At 41.1% G+C, this 25896-nt stretch overlaps 1 protein-coding gene across 8 annotated transcripts in view; it reads left to right on the forward strand.

Moving 5' to 3' along the window:
* PIKFYVE (phosphoinositide kinase, FYVE-type zinc finger containing) overlaps positions 1 to 25896 on the forward strand; it is a 66404-nt gene that overhangs the window by 32475 nt on the left and 8033 nt on the right. For 5 of the 8 annotated variants that reach the window (XM_026791733.2, XM_074548347.1, XM_026791732.2 and 2 more), the window contains 27 exons: positions 5 to 134; positions 465 to 645; positions 1965 to 2039; positions 2692 to 2799; positions 3563 to 3703; positions 4275 to 4401; positions 5628 to 6811; positions 8207 to 8307; positions 9514 to 9585; positions 10940 to 11111; positions 12401 to 12579; positions 13054 to 13167; positions 14434 to 14542; positions 14651 to 14805; positions 15308 to 15398; positions 16295 to 16355; positions 16933 to 17076; positions 17227 to 17365; positions 18488 to 18583; positions 19309 to 19392; positions 19872 to 19960; positions 20572 to 20736; positions 21312 to 21371; positions 21821 to 21997; positions 22712 to 22815; positions 23073 to 23201; positions 24514 to 24775. In XM_026791733.2, the coding sequence (XP_026647534.2) occupies positions 5 to 134; positions 465 to 645; positions 1965 to 2039; positions 2692 to 2799; positions 3563 to 3703; positions 4275 to 4401; positions 5628 to 6811; positions 8207 to 8307; positions 9514 to 9585; positions 10940 to 11111; positions 12401 to 12579; positions 13054 to 13167; positions 14434 to 14542; positions 14651 to 14805; positions 15308 to 15398; positions 16295 to 16355; positions 16933 to 17076; positions 17227 to 17365; positions 18488 to 18583; positions 19309 to 19392; positions 19872 to 19960; positions 20572 to 20736; positions 21312 to 21371; positions 21821 to 21997; positions 22712 to 22815; positions 23073 to 23201; positions 24514 to 24775 (4449 nt within the window). Of the gene's footprint in view, positions 1 to 4; positions 135 to 464; positions 646 to 1964; positions 2040 to 2691; positions 2800 to 3562; positions 3704 to 4274; positions 4402 to 5627; positions 6812 to 8206; positions 8308 to 9513; positions 9586 to 10939; positions 11112 to 12400; positions 12580 to 13053; positions 13168 to 14433; positions 14543 to 14650; positions 14806 to 15307; positions 15399 to 16294; positions 16356 to 16932; positions 17077 to 17226; positions 17366 to 17772; positions 18456 to 18487; positions 18584 to 19308; positions 19393 to 19871; positions 19961 to 20571; positions 20737 to 21311; positions 21372 to 21820; positions 21998 to 22711; positions 22816 to 23072; positions 23202 to 24513; positions 24776 to 25896 lie in introns of those variants that run through there. The other 3 variants (XM_074548345.1, XM_074548348.1, XM_074548349.1) reach the window with 2 other exon arrangements.

The raw sequence follows: 25896 nt of genomic DNA on the forward strand, positions 1-25896 counted from the left end.
GCAGAGTCGTTATTCAACAGGAGAGTGGAGGAGAAGTCCAAAGAGCTCTTATTCACACCCCTAGGCTGGCACCACAGCAATCTGGATCTGCTGAGAGAAGAGAATGGGGAGAAACAAGCCATGGAAAGGCTGCTGTAAGAAACGTGTAGAAAAAGGAATTTGCAAATCTTGAGTGGCAATTTCTGAAGCCCCTCTATTCCATCAGCTCTCAGTGGGAAGTAGGCAATACAAGGAAATAATTTGCATTAAGAACGCAGCATTTTTACATATATTTTGGTTGTTTTTTTTATCTTTTGATGTTTATATAGAAATACAGGACCAAAGCTGACTGTAGAACATTCTAGGCAGCTGTTCCTTCAGAGGACTTCTGCATTGGAAATCTTAAGAAATTTACTTCAGCTAATCACTGCACTGTATTTTTATATTTTTAAATGAGAAATCTATTTATTTTGCCTTTTTTGTAGGTCTGCTAATCACAACCACATGATGGCACTGCTTCAGCAGCTTCTCTACAATGAGTCCCTGTCGCTGTCCTGGAGGGACATTATTGTACCTGTGGTCTGCCAGGTAGTTCAAACGGTACGGCCGGATGTCAAGAAGAGAGATGATGACATGGATATCCGCCAGTTTGTCCACATCAAAAAAGTAAGTTTCAAGCAGGGAAACAAAAGGGTGCAGCTGTTGGCAGTACACCTTGTTTGAAGAGAATAGTCCCCTTTCCACTGCCCCCAGCATATTCAGTGCTGTAATTGGATTGCCTGGCCTTTGGATGAGGTGGAGTTCTGGAAGAAGTTGCACAGAGGGAACTTGGCACGCTGAGAAAAGTGCTTTAATGCGCTGGAGTGACCTCTTCTCTCAGGCTGTGGGCTGCAGAAGGTAGCAAAAAGTAACACCTCTGTAGTTACTTGGTTCATTTTTTGGTTTCTGCTTGTTTTGCTCTTGAATTGGAGATATGTCATGTACTGGATAAGTAGCTTGCAGGACATGGTGCAGCAGTCTGTTGCCCTGTACCTATCCATTATGGAGTGTTCAACTCCTCCCATGCCAAGTACGATGACTTTCTTCAAGAGCAAAACTTAATTGTTATGGAATGGTGTATCCAGTTCTGCCAGACGGCCCAGTGTTGACACTGTTGAACTGTAAGTCTGGAGTTCTGGCATGCAAACTTCCTTCTGAGAGTCTGATGTGAAAATGGCATCCAAGGAATTAGTGTGACTGAGGACTGAAGATTTGGGCTTAGTTTTCTTTGGCCAAATTCACCTAGCAGTACTCTTGTTTGAAAGCCATATGGGATTTGAGGCGAGCCTTATTATTCTGGTGGTAGTTCTGTGGCATCTCTTCAGGCAGCACCACTTGTTCCTGCATCTTCTGAAATTCCAGTTCAAAGAACAGTTGTTCAGAGCTGAAAGCTCTTCATAGCTGTCTGCTATTTTCACATGCTGGTAATATGAATGTCCTCTGAAACATATTATTCATAAAACTGTTCCATGCTGCTTATTATGCCTGACATTGCAGGCACACCAGTCAGCTGTTTGATGTGTTCAATTGGTAGGTAGAGGGTTTTTGTTTTTCTTTCTTTATTTTATATTTTTTCCTCTCTTTGCTTTCAATTTTTTTGTTGTTAATAGAAATGGTATGTGCAAAGCTATGTGCTTCTCATGGCCTATCCAAATTAGGTTCCCTTGTCATGTGCTGAAGTAAACTGGTTTAACAAATAAGCATCTCTTGGGAGGGTGTAGAAATCCTAGAACCCAGTACTAGTTTTCATGTTGTCCTAAGTTTATCAGGTTTTAAAGGGAAAGACTTATGTGCCCAGCATGACTGTATCTGATCTTTCATCTGGTAATTGAGGGTGTAGCTGAAGTTTGTACATCACCTACAAGAGGTGTTCTGTGTATTTGCTTTACTGCACTACAAGATGTGGAAGTGTATGACAGTTCTACAAATGTTCTTTGCTTTGTTAGATCCCTGGTGGAAAGAAATTTGACTCCATGGTGGTGAATGGATTTGTTTGCACTAAGAATGTTGCACACAAAAAGGTAATGCAGCTTGATTAATCTTACTGTAATGCATGCTGTGGAAACAAGGGTGCTCTGACTTGCTTTTTGTGCCAGGAAGATTTTCTCACCACCTTGGAGGTTTGTGGGCTTTCTCTGCTCTGAGCCCCCAAAAGTAATGGCTTTTAAAGCATTTATTTTCCAAGCTGTTTTGTTTTCTAGACCAGAGATTTTAGGGGAGAAACTCTCCTCATGCATGTATAGAAAAACCTTTCCATCCCTACTACAGCATGAGGCATCTAATAATTATTCCAACTTTTAGGCAGAAAAAGGCATTTGTAGTTCTGACTTATAATAGCATAGTAAAATGCGTCTTTAAGGCAGGAGAGCAAGATAGAAGTGAACTGCATGAATCAAGTGTATCAAGACTTTGGGGCTCTTAGCAGTGACTGGAAATCCTCTCTAGCATTGCCTGCTTATGGACAGTACCTGTGAAATTCCAACAACTGGGTGTAACAACTTCAGAAGAAGGAAGAATGTGTAGTTGGGTCTGCAGGGGGGGATAGCTGAGCCACTTTTAAGGGAGGTGGGGGTAGCAGGAACCAATCATGGGAGGTCTGTCTCTTTTTCTTGTGTACTTCTTCCTCTCCAGCTATTTGTATTTTTGTTTTAACTATTTTGCTGTCTTTTTTAGATGAACTCTTGCTTAAAAAATCCCAGAATTCTTCTGCTAAAATGCTCTATTGAGTACCTCTATCGAGAAGAAACAAAGTTTACCTGCATAGAGCCTATAGTACTTCAGGTGAGCGTATGCTTCTGTTCTTGGTTAAAATAACCCCAGCAAAACCATGACCAGTGCAGATTTTTTCAGTGTGTAAGGTGAAGTTCAATGAGTGAGATTGCATAGAAAAGAAAGAACTTTCCTCTTCTAGTAAGCTAGCTAAGAGAGCTGCTGCAGTAAATATAGTACAAACTTGTAGCCTTGCACTGAGGGCTTTTGTCCTCAAGTTCCGTGTCCTGAGAACACATGAGCTTTTGATTCTCACAATGCATCATTTTAGAAAACTTTTCTTTTTACTGAGACCTTCTGAACTGTAGGTTCCTTATACACTATTAGAGCTAGATAAGGTTTAAGGTGTGTGAAGGAATATTTGAAAAGTTAACGTAGGTTAGGGTTAGGTCACACCCATGTTATTTTTTGTCAGGCTTGAAAAAAGGGAACAACCACCAACCTAATGGAGTGATCAACTAGAAAATGTCACTTTGGAACAGGTGCCCTGCCCCTCTGACTATGGATGTGCCTTAAATATGAAAACACTGAAGTGCACACACCTCTTATTTATGAAATGCTTATAAAATACTACTGATAAACTAGTCTTGTGCTGTGGGAGTAGGAAAATGTTCACAATGGACTATTGATGGTGTTTTCTGGATAGCTGTTTTCCCTGGTTTATGGGATAGGACAGTATGTAAACAAAGTGAAAAGTGATATTAAGCATTAAAGTGGGTTTATTTTCCAGATGGGGTTGCAGTAGTTCAGTGCTATACTTTGTCCCTGTCTGCAGGAAAGGGAATTCCTGAAGAACTATGTGCAGCGGATAGTTGATGTCCAGCCCAATTTGGTCCTTGTTGAGAAGACTGTGTCCAGAATTGCCCAGGACATGCTCTTAGAGCATGGAATCACTCTGGTCATCAATGTCAAGCCGGTGAGCATTTCTGAGCAGAGTTAGACTTGGCCTTGTGGTAGATTTCTAATGACTCCTTGTAGCAAACTCCCTGGAGAAAGCCAAGAGTTGTCTTATTTTCTTCTCTAACCAAATGTTCTCTTCCAAGAAGGTAAGACAGGTGAATCTGGAGAGTTTGGACTTTGATATCCATTTATAGCAAATCATGTGTGGGTCCTCAGCTATTGTCAGAGAGCCTCTGTCCCTGTGAGGCAGGGTACAGACAGCCAGACAGGGAGTAGCTGGGAGAGTTGGCTGAGCTCCTGGCAGAGCCACCGTTATGCTGACTGCACTGCACCTGCTGGAGGTATCTGGATACAGTCAAGTGAGAAGTTCTAGGCAGGGTACAATCTCACCAGAATTATTTACCCAACTGTGTTTCTAGGGATTTTATATATTGGGATATGGGTTTGTGGGACTTGGTTTAACTCAGAGTTTGGATCTCAGTGAGAAGTTTTATGGATTGCACTGGTTTAGATTTGTTAAGAGCAAGATAAGGATGCCAGTGTCCTCTTTGCATTGCAGATTCTTACTGCTCTTTCCAATTTTACAGCAAGTGTTAGACCGGGTAAGCCGGATGACCCAGGGAGACTTAGTGATGTCAATGGATCAACTGTTGACCAAACCTCAGCTGGGGACCTGTCATAAATTTTATATGCAAGTTTTTCAGTTGCCCAATGGTAAGTAAAACTTGATGTGCCTTAGCCTATGTGTGTGAAAGGATGAATGCTTTGCTCCTTTTTAAATAGATTTGAACTGTTATGACCATGTATCATTCTACTCATTTTATTTCTGTTACTTCTTGTAACTACAGTGAACTGCCTGTGTAAAGTATGATCTTACTAAGAAAAAACACTCTAAAGATTTTGATTAGACAGACTTCTTTCTTCCGAGCTTTTTTTTTCTCTTCCCACATGCTGTAGTTTGTCTAGTCCAACTTACTGTTCAAAACAGGAAGGATTAATTTCAATACAGCATCAAATTTCTTAGGGTTTTGTCAGCCAACTCTTGAAAATATTGCAGAGTGGAGATTTTGTAGTTTGTCTGGGCACCATCCTCACTGTAAAAAGAATTTTTCTGCATTGAAGTAAGAGAATCATAGAGCAGCCTGTGTTGGGAGGGACTTCAAAAGATGATCCGGTCTTACCTTAACAAATCCAATCAAAATTTTCCTTGTTGCAAGTTGTGCATGCTTCCCCATGTCTGGTCCTTGTGCACCTTTAAGAAAGGCTCCTTTTTCTCGGTAGCTCCCCCAGGCAGTGGGAGTCTACAAAGGAAGGCAGAAATGCTGCTTGACAGGTTATCAGTGGTGCTGGCACACATAAATGCTGTGGATGCAGATCTTTGTGGAGATGCAGTCTTTGCATCTCTTCATAGAATCATAGAAAGGTTTCAGTTGAAAGGGGCCTTAAAAATGATTTAGTTCTAACTTCTCTGCCATGGTAGGAACTAGACCAAGTTGCTCCAAGTTCAATCAAATCTGTCCTTCAACAATTTCCTTTCCACTTCCTCATTGCCCTTTTCAGCCTTTAATTGCCCTCAGAATGTCACAGAATGTCATAGGCTTTTGATTTGTAAGGGTGAACAAATGTGCCTGGAAGGGAATTCATTCTTTTGCCCACTGGTGCAGAGTCTACAGTGTTCTTAGAATACTGTGTTTAGGTCAGGATGTTCCATATGGCCTTCACTTTGACTTTATGCTGGCTGGTTTTATAAAACGGGAGAAGATTTATACCCAATGCCTTTTTTTTCTTGCGAAAATAAGTTATTTCAGTACAGTAATGTGAATTTCTGCAGCTACTAATGTTACTTACTCTTAGTCTCCTTTACAGTCTCTTGGGTGTGTGAGGTATCTAAAAGCAGATTAACTGTAGTTGTCATCCTAACTCCCATGTTTTATTTCTAGATCAGACAAAACCCCTGATGTTCTTTGAAGGGTGTCCCCAGCACTTGGGTTGCACTATCAAGTTGTGTGGTGCTGCAGAGTACGAGCTGGCTCGTGTGAAGGAGATCCTGATCTTCATGGTCTGTGTGGCTTATCATTCCCAGCTGGAAATCTCATTTCTTATGGATGAGTTTGCCATGCCCCCTACTCTCACCAAAAACACTTCCTTTCATTCCCTTATTGAGGAGCCAGGAGATGAAAATGACCAACAGAACCTCTTCAATGGTGAGGAGTTCAGCACAGCAGTCAAGGACATTGAACTGCCCTCTGAAAAGCTGCCTGTAATCTCTGAATCAGTGTCCTCTGATGAGGTCAGTTTGCCTGAACAAGGGGGTGTATTTGACAGAGGTGACCAAGAGAACAGCCAGCTGGAAATGGTGTCCTCCAAGCAGCAAGAGCACCACAAAGTGGAGTCACCATTTGCAGTGCTCAGCTCTGTACCTCATGCAATACCTGAAACATCCCCACTGCCCCTCCATGGCATGGACCAGCACTTGGCTACTCTGGATAACCAGGCACTAGAACCTCTTCCACAGGCAGATGATTTACAGGAATCCAAGAGTCAGATGAGAGTCTTCAGAGACCCTCTCCAGGATGATACGGGTTTATATGTCACGGAAGAGGTAACTTCTGAGGATCGTCTCAAAACTTACTCTGCAGCGTTTAAGCAGGAGCTGAAAGATGTCATTCTGTGCATTTCCCCAGTGCTGACGTTCCGAGAGCCGTTCCTTTTGACTGAAAAAGGCATGAGGTGCCCTGCCCGGGAATACTTTCCCGAACAAGTTTATTGGTCTCCTCTCCTCAATAAGGAATACAAGGAGTTGGAGAGCAGAAGGAAGAAGCAATTATTGCGGGATTTCTCTGGACTGCAAGGGAGGAATGGGAGTGTCCAAGCCAAGGCTATCCAAGTCTTACCTTCTCATGAGTTGGTCAATACTAGAATAGCAGGGCACCTTCGTGATAGCCAGAGCTTAGCCAGAATGCTGGCTGACTATCGGGCCAGAGGAGGGAGGATACTACAGAAAAGCACAGATCCTTTTGCCCAAAATAAGGATGTGTCTAGTGTCTCTACTGGAAAAACTGGGAGCAGAACTGAAGAGGAGGAGAAGGGACTGGCTCTGAGTGAATCCTCATGGTCTCATAAGGTAAGATTGAGTTGTGCTGCTCAAAACTCGAGTTGCATCAGTTTTTCATGGTATACTGAAGGTCTAGGGTCTCTCATTAAACCAGAGGGGATGTTTTTGTCTATTTCTTTCTGTTTGATTATGTTTTTTTTTTTGTTTGTTTTTTTTTTTTTTGTTTTTTTTTTTTTTTTTTGTTGACTGGGTCATAACTCCATTTTAGATTGTGGTACTCTGCAATCATTCAGAACAAAAGACTGCAAAATGTCTCTGAGAAATGCACAAAGTCAGCCCAGAATCAGTTTTGCTTGTTTGGCTGGGCTGTACCTAACTGGTTTCTGAAAATGAGTCCATGAAGAGGGAGCAAACCTTAAGAATTTTCTTAAACTGAACTTCCTTGCTCCTTGTATTTGGTTATTTATAGAAATGTGCTTTCATTTTCAGAGGACTTTATGTCATGGAAACAGCAGTAGGCTGTAATTACATTGAAGTACTTGATTCATTGTAAAAGTTTGGGTGGTCTGAAGAAAAGTGAGAATCACATAATGGAAAGGCATCTTCTTTGAGATTTCAAAGCAAGGGAGTATGTGTTTGTAACAAAAATATTTAAAGTTTACCAAAAACTGCCATGAAAGTAACCAACTTATATCTGAGGAAAAGGAGATCTTGGGACTTTCTTGAATTGTGTGCTGTTTGGAAAAATGTCTATGAACAAGAGTAGCAGAATTGATCTGTTGGAACAGTCAACATTTTGGTCCCTGAGCCAATCAGCCCTTGTGTTCATGAGCAGAAGTCACTTTTTAATTGGCACTGAAATGTAGATCTCTGTAGCTTCACACGCCATAATTTTACAAACTGTAAGAGTAGCCCTTGCTCTGGATCAGACTGACTGATGGTGTTTTGAATTTACTCAGTGATCAAAGACAAGTGTTTTGTAACATCATGGTTTTGTAGGGTGTGGAAGGGAAAACAGCTCTGTTCCAAGAGCAGCGTGGTACATCTCTTCCCAGAGAATAGAAAGATGGAAATGTTTCTATAGCCTGAATGAGTAACTGAAGTATAATATATTGGCAGAGTTTTGAATCCATGATGTCCTACATCATACAGTAATTTAGAGATGTCTGGATGTTTGTCATGGGGCTTTTGTTGTTTTCTCTTTCTCTTGACTTCATTTCCACAGAAACACATGCATGTTCATTGGTTTCATTATGAGTTATGTTGTTCTAAAAATGGCACTTAGCAATTATACATAGAACAGGTTTACCTGAGGCTGGGAGATAATGCCAAATTCATCTGTTCAAAAGGAGAAAGCAGATACTTGTCTTTGACAAAATTCTATTCTAGTAATTTTATTCAACAGAAGTTGTGTGTGAATGGAGGTGTCTGTAACCACTGAATGAGTTGTTTTCTCTCTACTAGGTGGATTGCCTGAGTCCAGTAAACCATCAGAGGCTCTGTGTTCTCTTCAGCAGCTCTTCTGCTCAGTCCAGCAATGCTCCAAGTGCCTGTGTTAGCCCCTGGTATAAAAACCACTCCTCTACAGCTTGGATAGTTGCTATTCTTTCTTTCCCAAAGTCAGAGTCAGTGCCTGCCTCATGGCAGTATTTCTTTGAGGAGGTTGTGCTTTTCTTGGTAGGTTGTGCTCATCCTGTAACAGGAACTTTTGCCAAAAGCCTTTGGTCTTGCGTGGTCAGGTGAATCTACAGCAGTATTGCACAACCTCTGGAATACCCAAGGCATGAATGAGAAAGGCCAGCCTGAAACCAAACACAGAGTTGATGTTTCACTGCACAGTAAGGTCTCTGTGTGGGGAGCACTGCAGGCAGTCTTGTGGAGAAGAGTTAGTGTGAATGAACACAGGACAATGTCCAAACCCAAAAGTGAACCTTGTGAGAATCTTGGAATACTTGTAGATTGTATTATCTACAAGTATGGGATTGGAACATATTGCTGTCTTTTTCATACTGTAGTCATCAGTATTAAGAGCTTTATTTCCAGCTTAGGAGGCTGTAATTTGCTGCTAATTGTGTGCAACTTATGACACACTTTTATCTCTACTAAACAGGACAGGTCTTGGTGTTTAATTATTAGCCTAGGTGATTTTAATAGTTTAATGTGAAAATAAAGAGATGTCCCTCTTACAGGGAAAGGTCTAAAGTTCCTGTAAAAGCTTACAAATTAACCAAAGATGATGGTGATATGCTCACTAAGCAGCAACAATGAGCGGGTGTAATTTAGTGATGTTAGGGATATCTGAATGATGACACTTAAAACTGATACACAATTTAAATGGCTTGGTCAGCTCAGGTTCTGGGGAAACTAAAGTTGCTATTAAATATGCTAGAAGAATAAGGATTTCTTGAGGCTTTTTTCATGTTCTGCATGTACCTTTTTTTTGTAGCTGTTTAAACATCAGTGCTTGAAGCTTAAAGCTGTTTAGACTTCTGTGCCTAGATATTTTTGAAAATAATCTTCAGAAGTGCAATTGAATTGTATTGGGCTTTTAAATGTCAAGTTTAAAGTTGTTCTAGTAGGACTTTGATCTCATTATTAGCAGGGACCTGACAGCAGGGATCTAGGAAGAGTAGTCATGTGGAAAAAAAAAATCTTTGAAGTTATACAGGGCTGTAAACAAGCCAGCAGTGAGTGTAGATCTGCGCTCCTAAAGACCATTGCACAGCCAATGTGATGGCATCCAGTCTCTAAAGCTTTTATTTCTGTTTTAGGATTGTGACTATGGAGTTCTATGGGAAAAATGACCTAACTCTGGGAATTTTCCTGGAGCGCTACTGTTTCAGGTAAGGAGGAATTTATTCTGCTTACCTCATGCTCACTTGTTACAAGCAAATACATCCATTGCTTTCCTATTTTGGCCCTGTCCTTCTTCCCTTCATGAGGAAGTGAAACAGGTTATGAAACAAAGTTTATAAGTTTATAAAGGCAAATGTGTTCACATAGCCCTTTCTGTAGCAATTAGGGTTTAAGGGCCAAATGAAGAGCCACATGTATTCCAACTGTCTGTTTTTCAAGACAAGCAACTGTTCTGGTCACAATTTTCTGAGGTCCTCTTTGAAAGTTCATACAGGTGTTGGCTAACACTACTCATTTAGTGTCTCAGAGTAGGGCTTTGTCATATGTGCACAGTGGCCAATGTAAATGGTCCAGAACGCTTTGAGCCCTGGAAAAGTACTGTGTCATTTATTTCATCTCACAGAGGTGTAAGTTGTTACGTTTCTGTAATAACTGGTGCTGTCACAACCCTGTGCAGAGTCTCAGCAGGCTGTGAAGCTGGATGGGTAACCTGCTCAAAAGACAAGCTTACTCTGTTCTCTGCACTGGCCACTTGCAGTAGCAGAAGGCTCTCAGTGTTTAGCCTTCTGGAGGAACAAGTATTTCTCCTGGTGGTGATCAGTGAGAAGGAGCTTAGCTGCCTTCTTTTAAATTCCTGCTTCTCTCTGCTCATTAGGGTAGTGTCTGCTAAAGTGAATGCTTCTAAATCTCCATAGTTTCAGTAATTAAAATTCTTTTTTTTCATGTGAGCAAGGAGAATCTGAGCTTTTTCAGGCTCTTTCTGGTTTTGAAGAATCTTATCTGACTTTGGTACCTCAACAATTCAGCTTTTATTTTTCTAGCATTAGTCTTTTTTCTGTGGCTTAAAAAAAACCCATCCAAAGAAAGGTCATGGGTTTTATTGTTCAAAGATGTTCTATGGCAGTGTGTTGCTTACCTTTTCCTTCAAGGACTGAAACATTGACATTTTGAGGCTCTTTGTCACATCTTTGTCCTTGGTAGTATTTGCTTGGTTACACTGCCAAAGCAGTGTTTTAATTTAGTGCCAAGGGCTTCCACAGGTGCCTTGATCCTTATACAGAATATATTGGTAGAAAGTGATTCATTGTGAAAAGGTGATAGCAACCAGTAGCCAGTCACTGCCTTTGGGATGTACACAGCCATTGCTGTTGATGGAACTTCACTACATGCTCCTTCTAAATTGCTCTGCAGATACAGCCTACACTGCAGGCTTAAAAAACTCTTTTACAGTGAAGATAAATAAGACCAGGATATTAAAAGTCATGTTAGATCTGTTGAATCAGTTCTTCAGCAGTGCCTGGTACATGATCATTCATAGATGTTTCTCTTTCTCTCTGTAAGACCTTCCTACCAATGCCCCAGCATGTTCTGTGAAACACCAATGGTGCACCACATCCGTCGCTTTGTTCACGGGCAGGGCTGTGTGCAGATCGTGTTGAAGGAGCTGGACTCCCCCGTGCCTGGGTACCAGCACACCATCCTTACTTACTCCTGGTGCAGACTGTGCAAACAGGTAAGCATGTGGACTTCACAATCATTGCTGTTCCAGTTTAGTGTTCTTGTTGTGACTGGCTTTGTATGGAAAGGTAGCATTTTGAGAAAGTGCTCACGCCTGGAGCTATGGCTAAACTGGCAGAAAACCTGTTACTGGTACAAATGTTCTCATGTTACCTACAAATTCCTCATTTAGAACTGGGATCCTTGAGGGTGAAAAATCTTGTGTGAGGTAGTCTTGTTAGAAAGTGTCAAGCTGACTCTGAGAGGATAGATCTAAGCAGAAAAAATGTAGTTGCTCACTTAGAGGTGAAGAGTATGGTCCCTTGCAGTGAATCTTTATGAGCATATGGGAAAGGGCAGACACCAAGACCTACTGGCGTAGTAATTGGCTGAAGCCACTTGCTGTTCTTTGATCTGCTGTGGACTGAACAGCCTACATTGCGTCAATGTGATGTCTGGAGTTCCTTTAGTAGTCATTAGAAAGTAACATCTTCATTAGAGAAATATTAAATTGCTCTAAAAAGCCCACAAGATAGTAAGGTTGTGTATTATCTGGAACTTGTTCTGTAATTTAGCTAAGAAAACATTGCTAACTGGATATTCATGTCTAGCTAAACATGAGGAGCCTTCAAAGAGATGAGAATAAAACGTAATGAAAAAGATTCATGCAGTACCTGAAATGCAAAACATGTGAATTACCCATATGGATGACTCAGGTCACCTACTTAGGCTGCCTTAGACGTGGGTGTTGGATGTACAGATGCCTGCAGGAGGTTGACGCAGTTGCTGACAGCAAGCCCTGTGTTGCTGTGTATACAGCTGCTCTGTAACCTTTTATTTTTGTGTGCTCATGTAAACACTTATGTGGTTGAGGTTAAGTGTGTGTAAAGTGTCTGCTCTAAGCTTGGAAGCACTTCTAAAGTTGAAATGCACTGCAGAGCAGCACCAGCGCATTTGTAGCTGTAGAATCACCAGGGGAAAATATGTGATATGGCCCTGCTGCTGGCTGGGTTGCTGGAAATGGACTCTATACAGAGAAGTAGCATCCCAGAAATAAGCTTCCATCAGCAGTATGTTTGGACTCCCCCAGCTTAGCACCTTTCATCATCAGCTAGCAGTTATTTAACAGATTTATTTTAACTATGTGCTGGCCTTAGCTATACATAAATGCCATCTTTGTTGTTAAGTATGTTTCAGGGTCATGGTTGTTTCGGGTACTAGGAATACTAGATTGCTGCCTGGATAATCCTCTCCTTAATCTTGTTTGAAGGATGAAATTTAGATGCTTGCCTTTCAATTTTTCAGGTGACACCAGTTGTTCCCCTTTCCAATGACTCTTGGTCTATGTCTTTTGCTAAATACCTTGAGCTGAGGTTCTATGGGTACCAGTACACTCGAAGGGCCAACGCAGAGCCCTGTGGGCATTCCATTCACCACGACTATCACCAGTATTTCTCCTATAATCAGATGGTGGCATCTTTCAGGTGAGTTCCACTGCTAAAAACTTCCTTCTTTCTCTGGTACTGTATGAAGCATGTGGTTCTAGTAAGGATTCATCAGTTCTGTCCTTCACTGTGAGTATAGCATGGGATAGCATAACTGTACCAAAACCACAAGGGCAGGATTGTGTGCTGGCTTGCAGAGGGCTTTGTGGGTGGCATCACTGTCCTAGCTGTGGTGGGCAGTGTTCCAAGAGTGGATGGTTCCTGTTCATGATACAGAAGGGAAATCCTTTTCCCTATCTAATTCTACATGCTTTCCAAATTTTGGTTTTGCAGTATGATTTGTGATTTTACTTGCCTGGGAGAATGAACAGTGTTATTCCTGCTGAAAGTAGCTAAATCCCTGGACACATTGACAGTGCCCTTTTTCATATAAGGGCCTCAAACCTCAGTATGGTGTAGAACTGGTGCTGTGTGGTGTGGCTCTTGTTACAAGCTGTTGAATTCCCTTCTCAGCTACTCTCCAATCCGGCTGCTGGAAGTGTGTGTCCCACTCCCCAAGATCTACATCAAGCGACAGGCTCCATTAAAAGTTACTATTTTGCAGGATCTCAAGGATTTCTCACAAAAGTAGGCTTTGTTTTTAATGTCTTCCTAATCTTATTTGTATTTTGTATTTTTATTAGCTAGTATAATAATTTTGCTAGTATGATGAGATTTGGCTAAATATTCATTATTTGATAGAAAAGTAATAGGTTAAAACATATATGCATATATACTTCCAAGGGAGAGTGGTATTGAAATCTTTGTTACCTTTGCTTGCTCTGTCTGTACTAATGTCTCAACTCTTTGTCTGGCAGCAAGTCAGGTTAAACATTGCCAGTAGAAACGAAGATTCTTTTCATCTCTATCCCTGAATGTTTCACTGATGTCTGAGTCATATAGCATGTTTCTAAATAATGCTGCCAAGCTACTGAAAGGTTGACCATCAGCAGGTGTCTATTACCTTATGAAATGCCCAGTTAAAGTATTTTCAATTCTTCATCTAATGCTAAAAATGAAAAGATGGTCCTAGAAGGCCGACCTGGAAAACTGTAGACTATACTTCATACTCTTATCCTAATGTTCCTTAATAGAACATCTGACTGAGTTTCAATTCTTCAGCCCCAAAAAACTGCAAAGACCTTGCTCAAATCTCTTGTTCTCTTGTGGAATTGTTGTCATTCTATTGGTCATGTGGCAATAAAACTGATGTATAAAAGTCTTTGCCTTTGTCAGCTATTGAATATGGTAAGAGCAGGCAGACTCTACCTCCTTGTAGTCTAAGGTGAACTACCATGAGCCTAGACACTTCCTAAATGTAGGAACAAAAAGGTGGAAGACAGGCAAGATGAAAACTCTGTAAAATCCAGCCATACTGCTCTTCTGCCTGGTCACAGCATTCCTGTGTTGCTGTATGTCTCTGTGACCATCTGACTTCAAAATCTGTGGAGCTTTGTTTAGAGCTGAAATAGAAGTACTCATTTTTTTCTGAGCCCTGCTGGTGGAGGTATAGCTTGCAGACCCAGATTCTTCCTAATCACAGACAACACAATAGTTTCCCTGTGTTAGTAATGTGTTTGAGACATTTCTATTGCTCTCTGACAACTTCCACTGCTAAGAATAAATCGTGGAGACAAATGTCAGTGTGTGTAACTTTGAGATTTCTCCTATTACTAATAAAGTTTCCCCAACTTTCTCTGTGAATACAGTTGGATAGCTTACTATGCAGGAAGGCTATCATATACTGTCTTTTATATTCTTAAATGCTAACCTTCAACACATTCAGACTATTTTAAAGAATGTTGAAGAAGCTCCAAGTAGTCACAGCTTAACTCTTTGCATTGCTGTTGGCAGGGTGTCACAAGTGTATCTTGCTGTGGATGATCGCCTTGCTTCTCTGAAAACGGATACCTTCAGCAAAACGAGGGAAGAGAAGATGGAAGACCTCTTTGCCCAAAAGGAGGTAATAGGCTGTTTGTACATCAGTGGTCCATAGGCTAAGTGTGTGGAGGAGCTACTCAGATCTTGTGTTGTCTTGGTGAGATAACACTGACAGTTTTCCTTTTGGCAGATGGAAGAGGGAGAGTTTCGAAACTGGACTGAGAAAATCCAAGCGAGGCTGCTTTCATCATCACTGGACACGCCTCAACAGCTGCAATCTGTTTTTGAGTCTCTGATAGCTAAAAAGCAAGGCCTTTGTGAGATGCTACAAGCCTGGAATAATAGGTAAGAGGACACATGCTGGAATCATGAGCAACACTGATACAGTGTTGATTCTGGGAGGGAAGAGGTTCAGCTGTAGATTCTTTCACTCTAGAGCAGTTACTGTATAGAGCTTGTGCTGAAAGTTTCTGCTGGTTGAGAACACACAGCTGATCAGTTGGAACAGAAAATCATTTGAGGCGATATGGTAAAAGCATTGTGTTGTAGAGCACAACTTGCATCTGGAGGAGAGATTTTCATTTGAGTAATGGTGGAAGAGATGGGAAGAGGGGAGCATGGGACCTATGGATTGGGTGAAATAGTCTCAGAGCTAAAGAAAATGTGCTGTCTTTGGCCATTTGATACATCTTTGGCATGTGTTAGCAGCAATCTGAGTTTGTTATGGAGAAACTTCATAACTTGTGTCATTCAGAGATAACACCAGTAACCTACTCTTGGATTAATTTTTGTTTGGTGGTGGTGGTTTTGTGTGGGTAGTTTGTTTTATTATTATTTTTTGTTTAAGACTGCAGGATCTCTTCCAACAAGAGAAAGGGAGAAAACGTCCAACAGTACCACCCAGCCCTGGGAGACTGAGGCAAGGTGAAGAAAGCAAGGTACCGCCAACAGGCTATAAGCCTCTTAAACATTTCTTTTTTTCCTGGAGCAGCACAATAGTCTTAAGACTGGCTTGAGTTCTCTTTAATAGTGATTAAAGAGATGCTGATTTTCTGTGATGTTTGTGTAGTGTTGATGTGAACACTGCCATCAGAGAGCTGCAGCCATTGTCGAGTGTGTGCCTAGATGGGAACTGGGCCATCTCCTTCAACCCTAGGTTGTTGCCTATCATGTGCACCCCTTGTGAAAGAGAAAAGACAAATAATGTCGACAAAAAACAGAGCAGATGACACAGGAAGGCCTGAAAATGGTTTTCAGATTGTGATGTTTTGTGATGTATCCTGTGGGAACTGACTGAAGGGATGGATAAATGATTTTGGACTACTGCCTCAAGAACTCTGTCCAAGGATACACACGCCAGCATGCTGAACTTCCACCCTTTGGGAAGCTGGAGCTCTGAAGAAATGTCTGGGCTGCAAGGCAGTACAATATGAGCATGACACCGAGAGGCTGAACTCCCAATAGTTCTATGGTAGCAAGGTGCACTAAAAACTCCTAGAGACCCTGGATTTGCTCTGCAGCATGTACAAATTCCCCTTCCACTTAACACATATTTGTTAGGTGCTAAAGCAAACCTTACCTTGATCTAGCAGGAAGGAGGCTCTTAGAGAAGGAGTGTAGCAGCATACACAGGTGACAGCCATCATAAGCATCCTGTGAACTTGAGTTGCTGTTGCCTTTTTCATATGGTAACAGGTACAGTGACATGCAGAGGCTGAGAAGTGGGTGGGAGTGCTCTGTTGTAATACATCTACTTTTGTAAGTGTTCCACACAGGAGGAAATAAAACTGTAAAGAGCTTGGCACCAACGTTGGTGTTTTGTTATTCTGCCTAGATCAGCAGCATGGATGCTTCCCCACGCAATGCTTCTCCAGCGCTGCAAAATGGAGAGAAAGGTCTGTTACTTATTTTTCATAATATGCCAATAGAAGCATACTGTAGCCCTTTTCCTGACATATATGGGAGCTTTTGTAAAATTTGATAAGTCAGAGAAATACCAAATCCCCATCATGTCACATTTGTTTTTTCTAGTGGTAAGATAGAAGTTGGCCATCTGCTTCTAGTATGAAGCTGAATTACTAGTGATTAGTAAGTTGGCCAACAAGAATTTTCCATTGAACATTAGTTTAAAAACTCTCAGAAATTTTCTAATTAATTGAATAACTACATGGAATTTGGGAAATGCCTTTTGCCTCTTCTGTGATCTGGTTATGGGTGCTGAGATCTCTTACCTGTAAGGCATACTGGGAGTTTGTGGGAGCTGATGGTAGTAGTTATAAGAGTACACATTTTCTGGAGGTGCTGCATTGATGAGCTTGCCCAGTCCTTTGGTTTGTGTAGCCTCACCTGCTTTCTAAGTAAAAATTTCTGAAAGTAGGTGCTGGTTATAGCTTGGGCTGGGAGCAAACAGTATCACTTCTGACAGCCATGTAAAATAATTTCTTCTGTCCTTAACTGTCCTTGTACTCTCAGAGGATCGTTTCCTGGCGACTTTATCAAGTCAGAGCTCCACAGGCTCCACCCACCTACAGCTGCCCACCTCTCCAGAGGTTGCATCGGAGCATGGGACTGGTGCCAGCACACTCTCTGAACAGGACACAACAAGCAGCTCAGAAGGTATAGTTCCCTTGTGATCTTGTGTTCTTTCTCTTGCTTTTCTGTGCCAAGTCCACAAAATCCTTTTAGGAAGTGACAAATGACTGTTAACTGTGTGGTCTGTAGTTATCCTTCTGAATTTAAAGCTTAAGCTTTGATATTGTGATGCAGACCTGACATCTGTTCCAGATGTGTTTGATGGACACTCACTGGGATCTACAGACAGCCAAGTGAAGGAGAAGTCTACTATGAAAGCTATTTTGGCTAACTTTTTGCCTGGAAACAACTACAACCCCATTCCCTTTCCCTTGTAAGTACTGCATAATATTCAAAAAATGTACAAAATCAGCAACCTTGTCAGATTGCAGGCAGAGCCATGCATGCTTCCTTTGCTCAGTTTATAATTTAAGGCATTACTTGAGTTTGCCTGAGTAAGATAGAGAACTTTTTCAAGGTAGGAAGTTTTCTGTGTTCATTCTAGGTGATTGTAGGTTAACCACCTTTCTTATGAATGATCTGCCCTTGTGTAAAGCCAGTATAAGTTTCCTCCTAGCAGACATGCCTCCTCAGAGCTCTTGTGGGAGATGAAGGGATGGGGAAGAGGGGAGAAAGGTGCCTTCTAGCTCCATTGCTTCAGGGAGGGAGTGGAAATGTCCTTCCTTAGCAAAACCCTTCCTTAACTAAAGTTACATGCCTGCGTCTTGTTTTTGCTTCCAGAGCTCTTCCAAGGGTTGGACTCAAATTGGCATTATCTGGGTGTAGGTCAGGTTCAATGGCTACTGCATGTGCCCTCAAGTTTCCCTCTGGTGTGAAGATGGGCAGGCTGGAAAGTCTCTCAGCTACTTGGTCTGCGTGCTTTGTAGTGTTTCTCGTTTGACATGAGCCTAATGTTTGGCAGCCTGAGTTGAACTTGAGAAACCCACCCCAGTGTAGGAGCACAGGCCTTGGGCTGATGAGGTAAAAGCTAAATGACTGACCCTACAGATCAGTGGAAAAAAAATCATACAAGAATGCTGGAGGCTTTGGGGAATTTTCTGTCATAAACTGCCTGTTTAGAAAAGAGTCCAGCTTTGTCCCATGAGTTCAGTCTACAGGCTATGCTGCTGGATAGTCAAACCAAACCCAGGCAGGTTTTGGTGCCATTAGAAACAGGGGCTGCTAAACAGAAATAGACTCTTATTCTAACCTAAAGCTGGTCTTCTGATCCAAGCTGCTTGCTTGAAATGCCGATTTCCCTAACACTACCATTTAGAATTAACCATATAGTTATGAATGTGTCTGTTGGGAGAAGCTGATCTGGGGAACTTTGGTTCTATGCTGAGACTTACAGCTTGTGCCTGGGAGTGCAGTGATGATATCTGGGTTTTGACCAAAACTTCTAGTCTTTACACAAATTTTTATGGTCTACTAACAGTCTGTTGTTTTTGTTTAGTGACCCAGATAAGCACTACTTAATGTATGAGCACGAACGTGTACCTATTGCAGTCTGTGAGAAAGAACCAAGCTCCATCATAGCCTTTGCTCTCAGGTACTGGTGTGATTTGGCTTTTCATCTGACATACTTTACTTTTGCAGCTTTTGTGTTTGAGGAATATTTTTTTATGATAGGGAACAAGCATGACAGAATTTTGATTTTAAGCCGTTTTAGAGTTTCTGCCAGAGATGGGGTTCTTTCCTCTTACTGCTGAGATAATGAAAGTGCAACTGGATTTTGGACTTTTTTAGTGGAAGTCTAGTGTGCAAAAATGACTTAGTTTTGTGGTGTTTCTTTTAATGAGATATCTATCACTAGAGAAAGAAGTGCAGCTAAGGTTTGCTTAGCCTCTCCAGCTGGAGGAAGTGCAACTGAGTTGGGGAACAGCTATTTGTATTGATATTGCAGTCTGTTTCTTGCTTACCTTTGGTTGTAGCAGCTCTTGTTACTGCTCAGCTCTTCTTACCAGCTGCTTCAGTAAACCTTTGGATTTGCATGTCACAAGGCAGCAGATTTTTAAGAAGTGCATTCTAAAATTGTGGGGGGGGGCAAAATAATGGGATATTTTTCCTGCAGTATTGTCTAGAGCAGCTTCTGTTCTAAGGAAAAAAAGTTCTAATAATAAGAAAAACCCAAGCAGAGGTTTTTCTACTGTGGTGTTTTGTTTACTGTGGCTGTCTCTGAACTGAGTCTTTGGGCTGGTATTTCAGAGTTTCCAAGAGAATACTTAATTATTTTGGGTCTTTCCTTTTCGCTTTCTTTTCTTTTTTCCTCATCAGTTGCAAGGAGTACAGAAATGCCCTGGATGAGTTGTCCAAAGCATCTCTGAAGAGCAGTTCTGAAGAAGGACTACAACCAAACAGGTTACATGCAGGAACTACAGTACATAGAGTGAAGACACAGTGATGGTAGTGAAAAAGCCAGAACTAGGATGGGGAGAAACCCTCAAAATATGCCCCTGTTAGGATGTCTGCTTTCTGATGGAATCTGACTCATTCCATGTAACCATCACATACTTCAGTATGTGAGCTTCCATTTCACATTATGGACCATGCTGGCTCCATCACCTAATCTCTTGGCTGCATGCATGTTAGGAATACTGGGCCTGCTTACTTTGCTGTGGTCATGGATGGCACTTTGCTATGGACTTTGAGAGTTATTTTTTAGGAAGATGGAGAAGGACAACTTTGGAGAGTCCCACACTGTTACACCTTTAAATGGTGTCTTTTTTTCCCTTTAGTGTTTAGGCAGGGGAGAGAAATCAATGTCCAGGCATAAAGCAGTAGTGTCTTGAGTGGCAGCATTTGTTGGTTCATCACTTCTTTGTTCTTTCTCCTTTCAGCATGTCAGACAGCAAACCCAAGAGCAGCAGCCCTGTCCGCCTGCCTGAGGCTAACGTGTGTCCCCTTCGCAGTGCAGAGCCAGAGCAGCGTAAGGCCATTTTGCCAAAATCATCCATGGTGCTAATAGCTCAGACTTGAGTCCATTTAACCTGGATTCTAGTTCATGTGGGGAGGAAAAAGCATCATTCTGAGTTGAAATTGTAACTAGTATTGACTTAATGTAACACATGAGAGGGATGGCAGTGTGTGGGCTTTTTATTTTTATGAAGATCTTATGAGATCAATAGTTCTTATGAGAACTATTATGAGATCAAACTGTTATTCCCTGATTAAATGTTATTATGTAGGGAACCTAAGGTTGTTCTTGAATCCAGCCTGTTCAGTGGGATATAATGCCCTTCTTTTGGCATTGCCTTCTTTAAAGAGATGCAGTTAAAAGATCTTGAAATGGAGACAAGTTCTTACTGTATTAAAGATACTTATTCTTGGTCTGTGTTTTCAAATGATTTTGCACTCTAGGATGCTACTCAGCACACTGGATCATCCACCCTCATGGACCTTAGTTGCCTGAAGTTGCAAATGAGTTATAGTTTAATGGTCACATAGAATAATGAATGTGGAATGTTCATAGGAGTCATGCTGTTATTAAAGTGCCTGTGGAAATGCCAACACCATCTTTTCTATTCCTTTTCACTGTAGCAAAGAAACCATCTGGTGTTTTGTCTTTCTTCCGTGGCACGGGAGGGAAGAGCCCAGACCTGTCTTCCCAGAAGAAAGAGACCTTACGTGGTGCTGACAGTGCTTACTACCAGGTTGGACAGATGGGCAAAGAGGGAGCAGAAAACCAAGGAGCAGAGGCACAAGGTACAAGACTGCAGAGTTCATCTTCTGTCTTGGGTTGGTACTTCTCCCAAACCTCATTCATCCATGTAAGGCCCCAAATGTACTCCTGCTTTTACTTTTTCAACAGTCCAAGGTTACTCAGCATGCATGGAAAATGAATCATTTGAACATCAAATATGTTTTTTTCCTAAGTAAATTCCTTTTCTTTGTAATAAGGGAAACAGGATCCTTCAAATTCAAGCTATAGGGACGTGGAGTAGTCTGGTCTTGAATGCCTTTGGATTGAGTTGCCTCTAGTTAAGCAGCCCTTAGTTCTTAGTTTCTCGCTTTAGTTCTCATTGTTTTAGCTCATGGAGAATGAATGAAGAGAGAGGCTGGATTTGTGTCCATAAACAGCAGTGCCCTTCTAGCATACGTATTATATTATACAATTATAGCTGTATTTATAATTCCCTGTGTATAGTTCCCACTGTATTCTTGAAAAAAAAAAAAAGAAAATATTTTTCTTGTAAAGTGAGTTTGCAAGTAGTACCTAATGTGGCTTTCTCAGTAATAATAGTGAACAGCCCTGACCAAATGTCCCTTTATGCCTTCAGATGATGGAGATGGAGGAGATGGACAGAAAAAACAGGTGGTGAATCCCCATGTGGAACTCCGTGAGTAGCTGTAAATAACAACTTAGTCTTAGCTGGCAAACTCATTTCTTCATGCACATGCAGTGGCAGTCTTGAAGTTAATGGTTGTTTTTTCATGATATTTTTCTTGGTATTCTTGGTATCATGAAGGAAAAGCAAATCAAGAAAATAGCAATGCAATTTTTACTTACTGCAATCAATCTCTTTTGCAAAACTACTCCATGACCTTTTTTTAACTGTTCTTTTGTTTGAACACTTCCCCATGACATGTACTATAGCTTATCTAGAGGGAATTGACTTTCCTATCATTTTCCATTTAAATCTCATTGGTTGAAACTTCTGAATTACACTAAGCATGAGAGAGATGTTTAGCACAATAATACTCCTCTAGACACAAGTAGAATCTCAGTGTTGTCTCAGGTAGTCAGTGCATGCTACATGCTGTTATTGAGGAAAACCATTTTTTGCAGAGTTCTCAGATGCGAATGCCAAGTTCTACTGCCGGATTTATTATGCTGGGGAGTTTCACAGGATGCGTGAAGTGATCCTGGGGAGCAGTGAGGAGGATTTCATCCGATCCCTCTCTCACTCCATGCCCTGGCAGGCACGAGGAGGCAAATCTGGAGCTGCGTTCTACGTGACTGAGGGTAAATGCAGCTCCTTGCCCCTTTGTACTTAGGGGTTTTATTTCTGTATGCTGGTGGTTAGTGTGTAATGTAATCCCTGATAGCTTCTGTCCTGAGGGTTGCTGATTGTGAAGTGGTCACTGAGAAGGGAAAATTGAGTTGTTCTGGGGTCTTCAATATCAAATAATTTGTCTCTTTGTATGTGCAGGAAAACAAAATATAGTTCTGTTTTTCAGCAGGTAGCAGCTAGGAAAGCCAGTTGAACTGAAGGGTTGTACTCTCAGGCAGGCTTCAGAAAACAAAAACGAGTATAATTCAAGGAAAACTTGTTGTTAAAGACACAGTGTTTCTTATAATCTCATGTGCTATTGTGAATCTAATTTTTTTTTTTTTGAACTTTAGCCATTTCTAGGCTTCTATGTAAAACAAGTATTGAACAAAATAGTCTGTAGGCAGTTTCTGTTGGCTATATAGGAAGACTGTATAGCTGAGGTAGACCTAGTGTAGTCAGTCTCTTGTCCATGTTTTACTGGAAGGTAGAAATCCAGGGAGGCTGAAATTCAGAATATCTGTAGTAAAAAGAATCCAGAAATGAACTTCTGAGGGTAAGGATTTAAGAGAATTGTAGTGCTTTAATTTTTTAAACCATTGTAGCTATGTGACAGTCCTAAAAAATTCTAAATATACATCACTTATTGTATGTAACCCTGTTGCCTCTGTCTAATATTAAAACAGATGATAGATTCATCTTGAAGCAAATGCCTCGTCTGGAAGTCCAGTCATTCCTTGACTTTGCTCCACACTACTTCACTTACATCACTAATGCAGTTCAACAGAAGGTATTAAAAAAAAGTGCTTTTTGTTTTAGGCAGTGTTCTGGATTTTAAAGACTAGTAGAAGTTTCTATTAACCTTTTTCATTTAAATAAAAGAAAAATTTGGAGGGTGTGAGTTACATTAATAATGGATTTCTAAGATGTAAAGTGGAAATTATGCTTGGACTTCTGAGCTGTAATACACAGTCGGCAGTGGTGCTTCTGGTGTGGGATTGCTGATTGTCTGTACACAGATCTTAACCCATGTCTTGTCTTCATTAGAAGCCCACAGCACTGGCTAAAATCCTTGGGGTCTATCGAATCGGTTACAAGAACTCTCAAAACAACACTGAAAAGAAGCTGGATCTGCTTGTCATGGAAAACCTTTTCTATGGCAGGAAAATGGCTCAGGTAAGAGCAAAGTGTTCTGTTCCTTGCAGTGCAGTTGTGACTGGGAGAAAAAGCAGGGTCATTCATAGCCGTCTAGGTGACTTTTAATTCTGCATGTGCTGTTGACCTCTCACGCTGCTCAAAGGTGACAGTTTGTGCCTCTTCCTTGTAATGTGATCCTCAGGAGCTTGATGCCTCTCTGGGCTAGTTCAGATAGCTGTTGTGCAGGGTTCAGCCTTCAGAAGTCTTGTTTGTCCTTGTATCTCTGGTGTTTGAGAGAGAAAGCATTACTAACCTGGTTATGAAAATGTAAAATGTTTTTACAAAACTTTCAGAGGAACTGACTGGAATTACAGAATAATTAGTTTAGAATGAGAACCTCACTCAAAAAGAGTTACTATGTAGTGGGGGAAATTAATTATTTTTTCAACACACTGTTCTTTCTTGGAACCACTTCAGGTGTGGGACAAGATTTTGAGTTCAGTCTTGCTCTTAGTCAAAAAAAGCCATCTTTATCAGGCATTGGAATGAGGATATTAAAATTACTAGGGGGAAATTGTCTTTAAATAGATATTTGAAGCTGAATAGAAAGTTCAAACAAACATCACTTCTAAACCTTGATAGTATCAGTTCTTTCCACTTTACCTCTCAGTGCCTGACCTCAAACAGGGAATGTTTGTGGGAGGAAGTGGATGGAGGGAATTCTAGATGGATGTAAAGGATGTTGTGGGTTTTCTTTTTGTTTGTCTGTTGTTTAAATCACGAAGAGGGCTCAGGCGCTACAAAACCGAAACCCAAACAGATTGTGGACTCTATTGAATGCAAGTTAGTGAAATCTTGACTGGACAGAACTTGAACAACCTTCTCTAACAGGGAGAAGCAGAAGTCCTTGAAGCAGGACTTTGGACTGGAGAACTCCAGAGATAATTTCCAGCCTCCTGATGGGTCTGTCATTTGCCTTGGAGTGTTAACTGGTGCTTCATGCGCCACCCACCTCCCTCTTCAGGGGCTTTGATTTTGTCAGCAATTAACTCTGTAGAAACTGGCTGGAAAACTGAGTTTACCTAAACAATATGAAAAATAGAGGCATCTTTTTTCTCTTAATTTAAACTAAATATTAGTGAAATAACTTGCCTAAAACTTGTGAATTGAGGTATTGAGGTGGCAGAGCTTTTACCTAGGCTTACATGCTATTCTCTACAAAACTTTTTTTTTTGTCTTCCTCCTAAAGAGAATGAAAGAGTTGTCCAGCTGTGCTGCCTTCTGAGGTGGTAGGTACTGAAGTCTTTAACCCAGAAAAGTGAAACAAAGCAGTGCTGTTTTCCATTTGCAGGTGTTTGACCTGAAGGGCTCCCTCCGGAATAGAAATGTTAAAACAGAGACAGGCAAGGAAACCTGTGATGTGGTCCTGCTGGATGAAAACCTTCTGAAGATGATTCGGGACAACCCCTTGTACATCCGTTCCCATTGCAAAGCTGTGCTGAAAGCCTCCATACACAGCGATTCCCAGTTCCTCTCCAGCCATCTCATCATTGACTATTCCCTGCTGGTGGGGCGGGATGATACCAACAACGAGCTGGTCGTTGGGATCATTGGTACGTTGTCTTTTGTATTTTTTAGCTCTCAGATGATGAAATGGTTCCCTTCTGGTTTAGGTGTTCATAATGCTCCCACCAGAGAGATGCGTGTCAAGAAGTCTTGTCTTCTCCCTGGTGGAATACCAGCTTCACCTCTTACATGTATTCAAAGTGGAGGCAGTAAGTCTTCTCTCCAGGTCTCTCATAGGCTCAGATTGGCATTTACATTGCCATGAGTATATGCATAGGTAGTATAACCTACACTTTGACTCCAGTTGAGTTATTTGTATGCTTTTATGTGTTTAATCTGTAAACTTTAGTTTAGTCGTGTTTACATAGGCTTTAATCTTGTGTGGAGGGACTCTAAGGAGAAACAGTATTGGTCGGGTTGGAAGAAAGAAGTTAAACCATGGGATCTCATATAATCATATAGTCTGACCTGGATAATGTGGGTGGCAATGCAGTAATTACCTTACTGCATCCTCTGACTTGTGACTGGAGAGACAGAAAAAGAGATGATTTAGACAGACAGACTTCTGTAGTATAAAAGACTTAGAGATGAGGCAATTTTGCAGGATGTAGAATTGACTTAGGGAAATGGTCATGAAAGCCAGCTCAGAAATGCTTCCAGATGGGATCTCAGGACAGGAGGTCTGGATTACACTTGTTCTGATAAAGCTCAAAAGCCTTTTCAATAACATTTTTAGTTGAGAATTAAAGTCAGAGCTACAAAGCAAGCTCTTGTTTGTTGCAAGTTGTTTTTACTTTCTAGATTTGTAGACTCTTGAATATTGGAACAAACAGGATGGGACTACACTGACCGTGTGCTTCTCCTGTATGTGTGGCTTTTTGTTGCCCTATGCTAAGTCTTGTCTGATATATGATATTTAAAGCTACCAGCTCCTTCAGCGTCTAACACAAATATCTGAAGGAACTTGGTGAACACAAATATTATCAAGAAGAGAGAACATGTCTGCTGTATCAGACTATCAGAATGTTCTTTAGATGATACCTGGAGAACTTATAAAGTACTCAAGCTAAATTTGTGTTGGACTGGAACTAAAAAATCTTAGTGTGGACTGTTGAATCTGTGGTCAGTATCTCTATCTATTTTAGATCCTTATGTGATACAGGAAACA

The sequence above is a fragment of the Zonotrichia albicollis genome, chromosome 10, assembly GCF_047830755.1.
Source record: "Zonotrichia albicollis isolate bZonAlb1 chromosome 10, bZonAlb1.hap1, whole genome shotgun sequence".
Taxonomy (NCBI): Eukaryota; Metazoa; Chordata; class Aves; order Passeriformes; family Passerellidae; genus Zonotrichia; species Zonotrichia albicollis.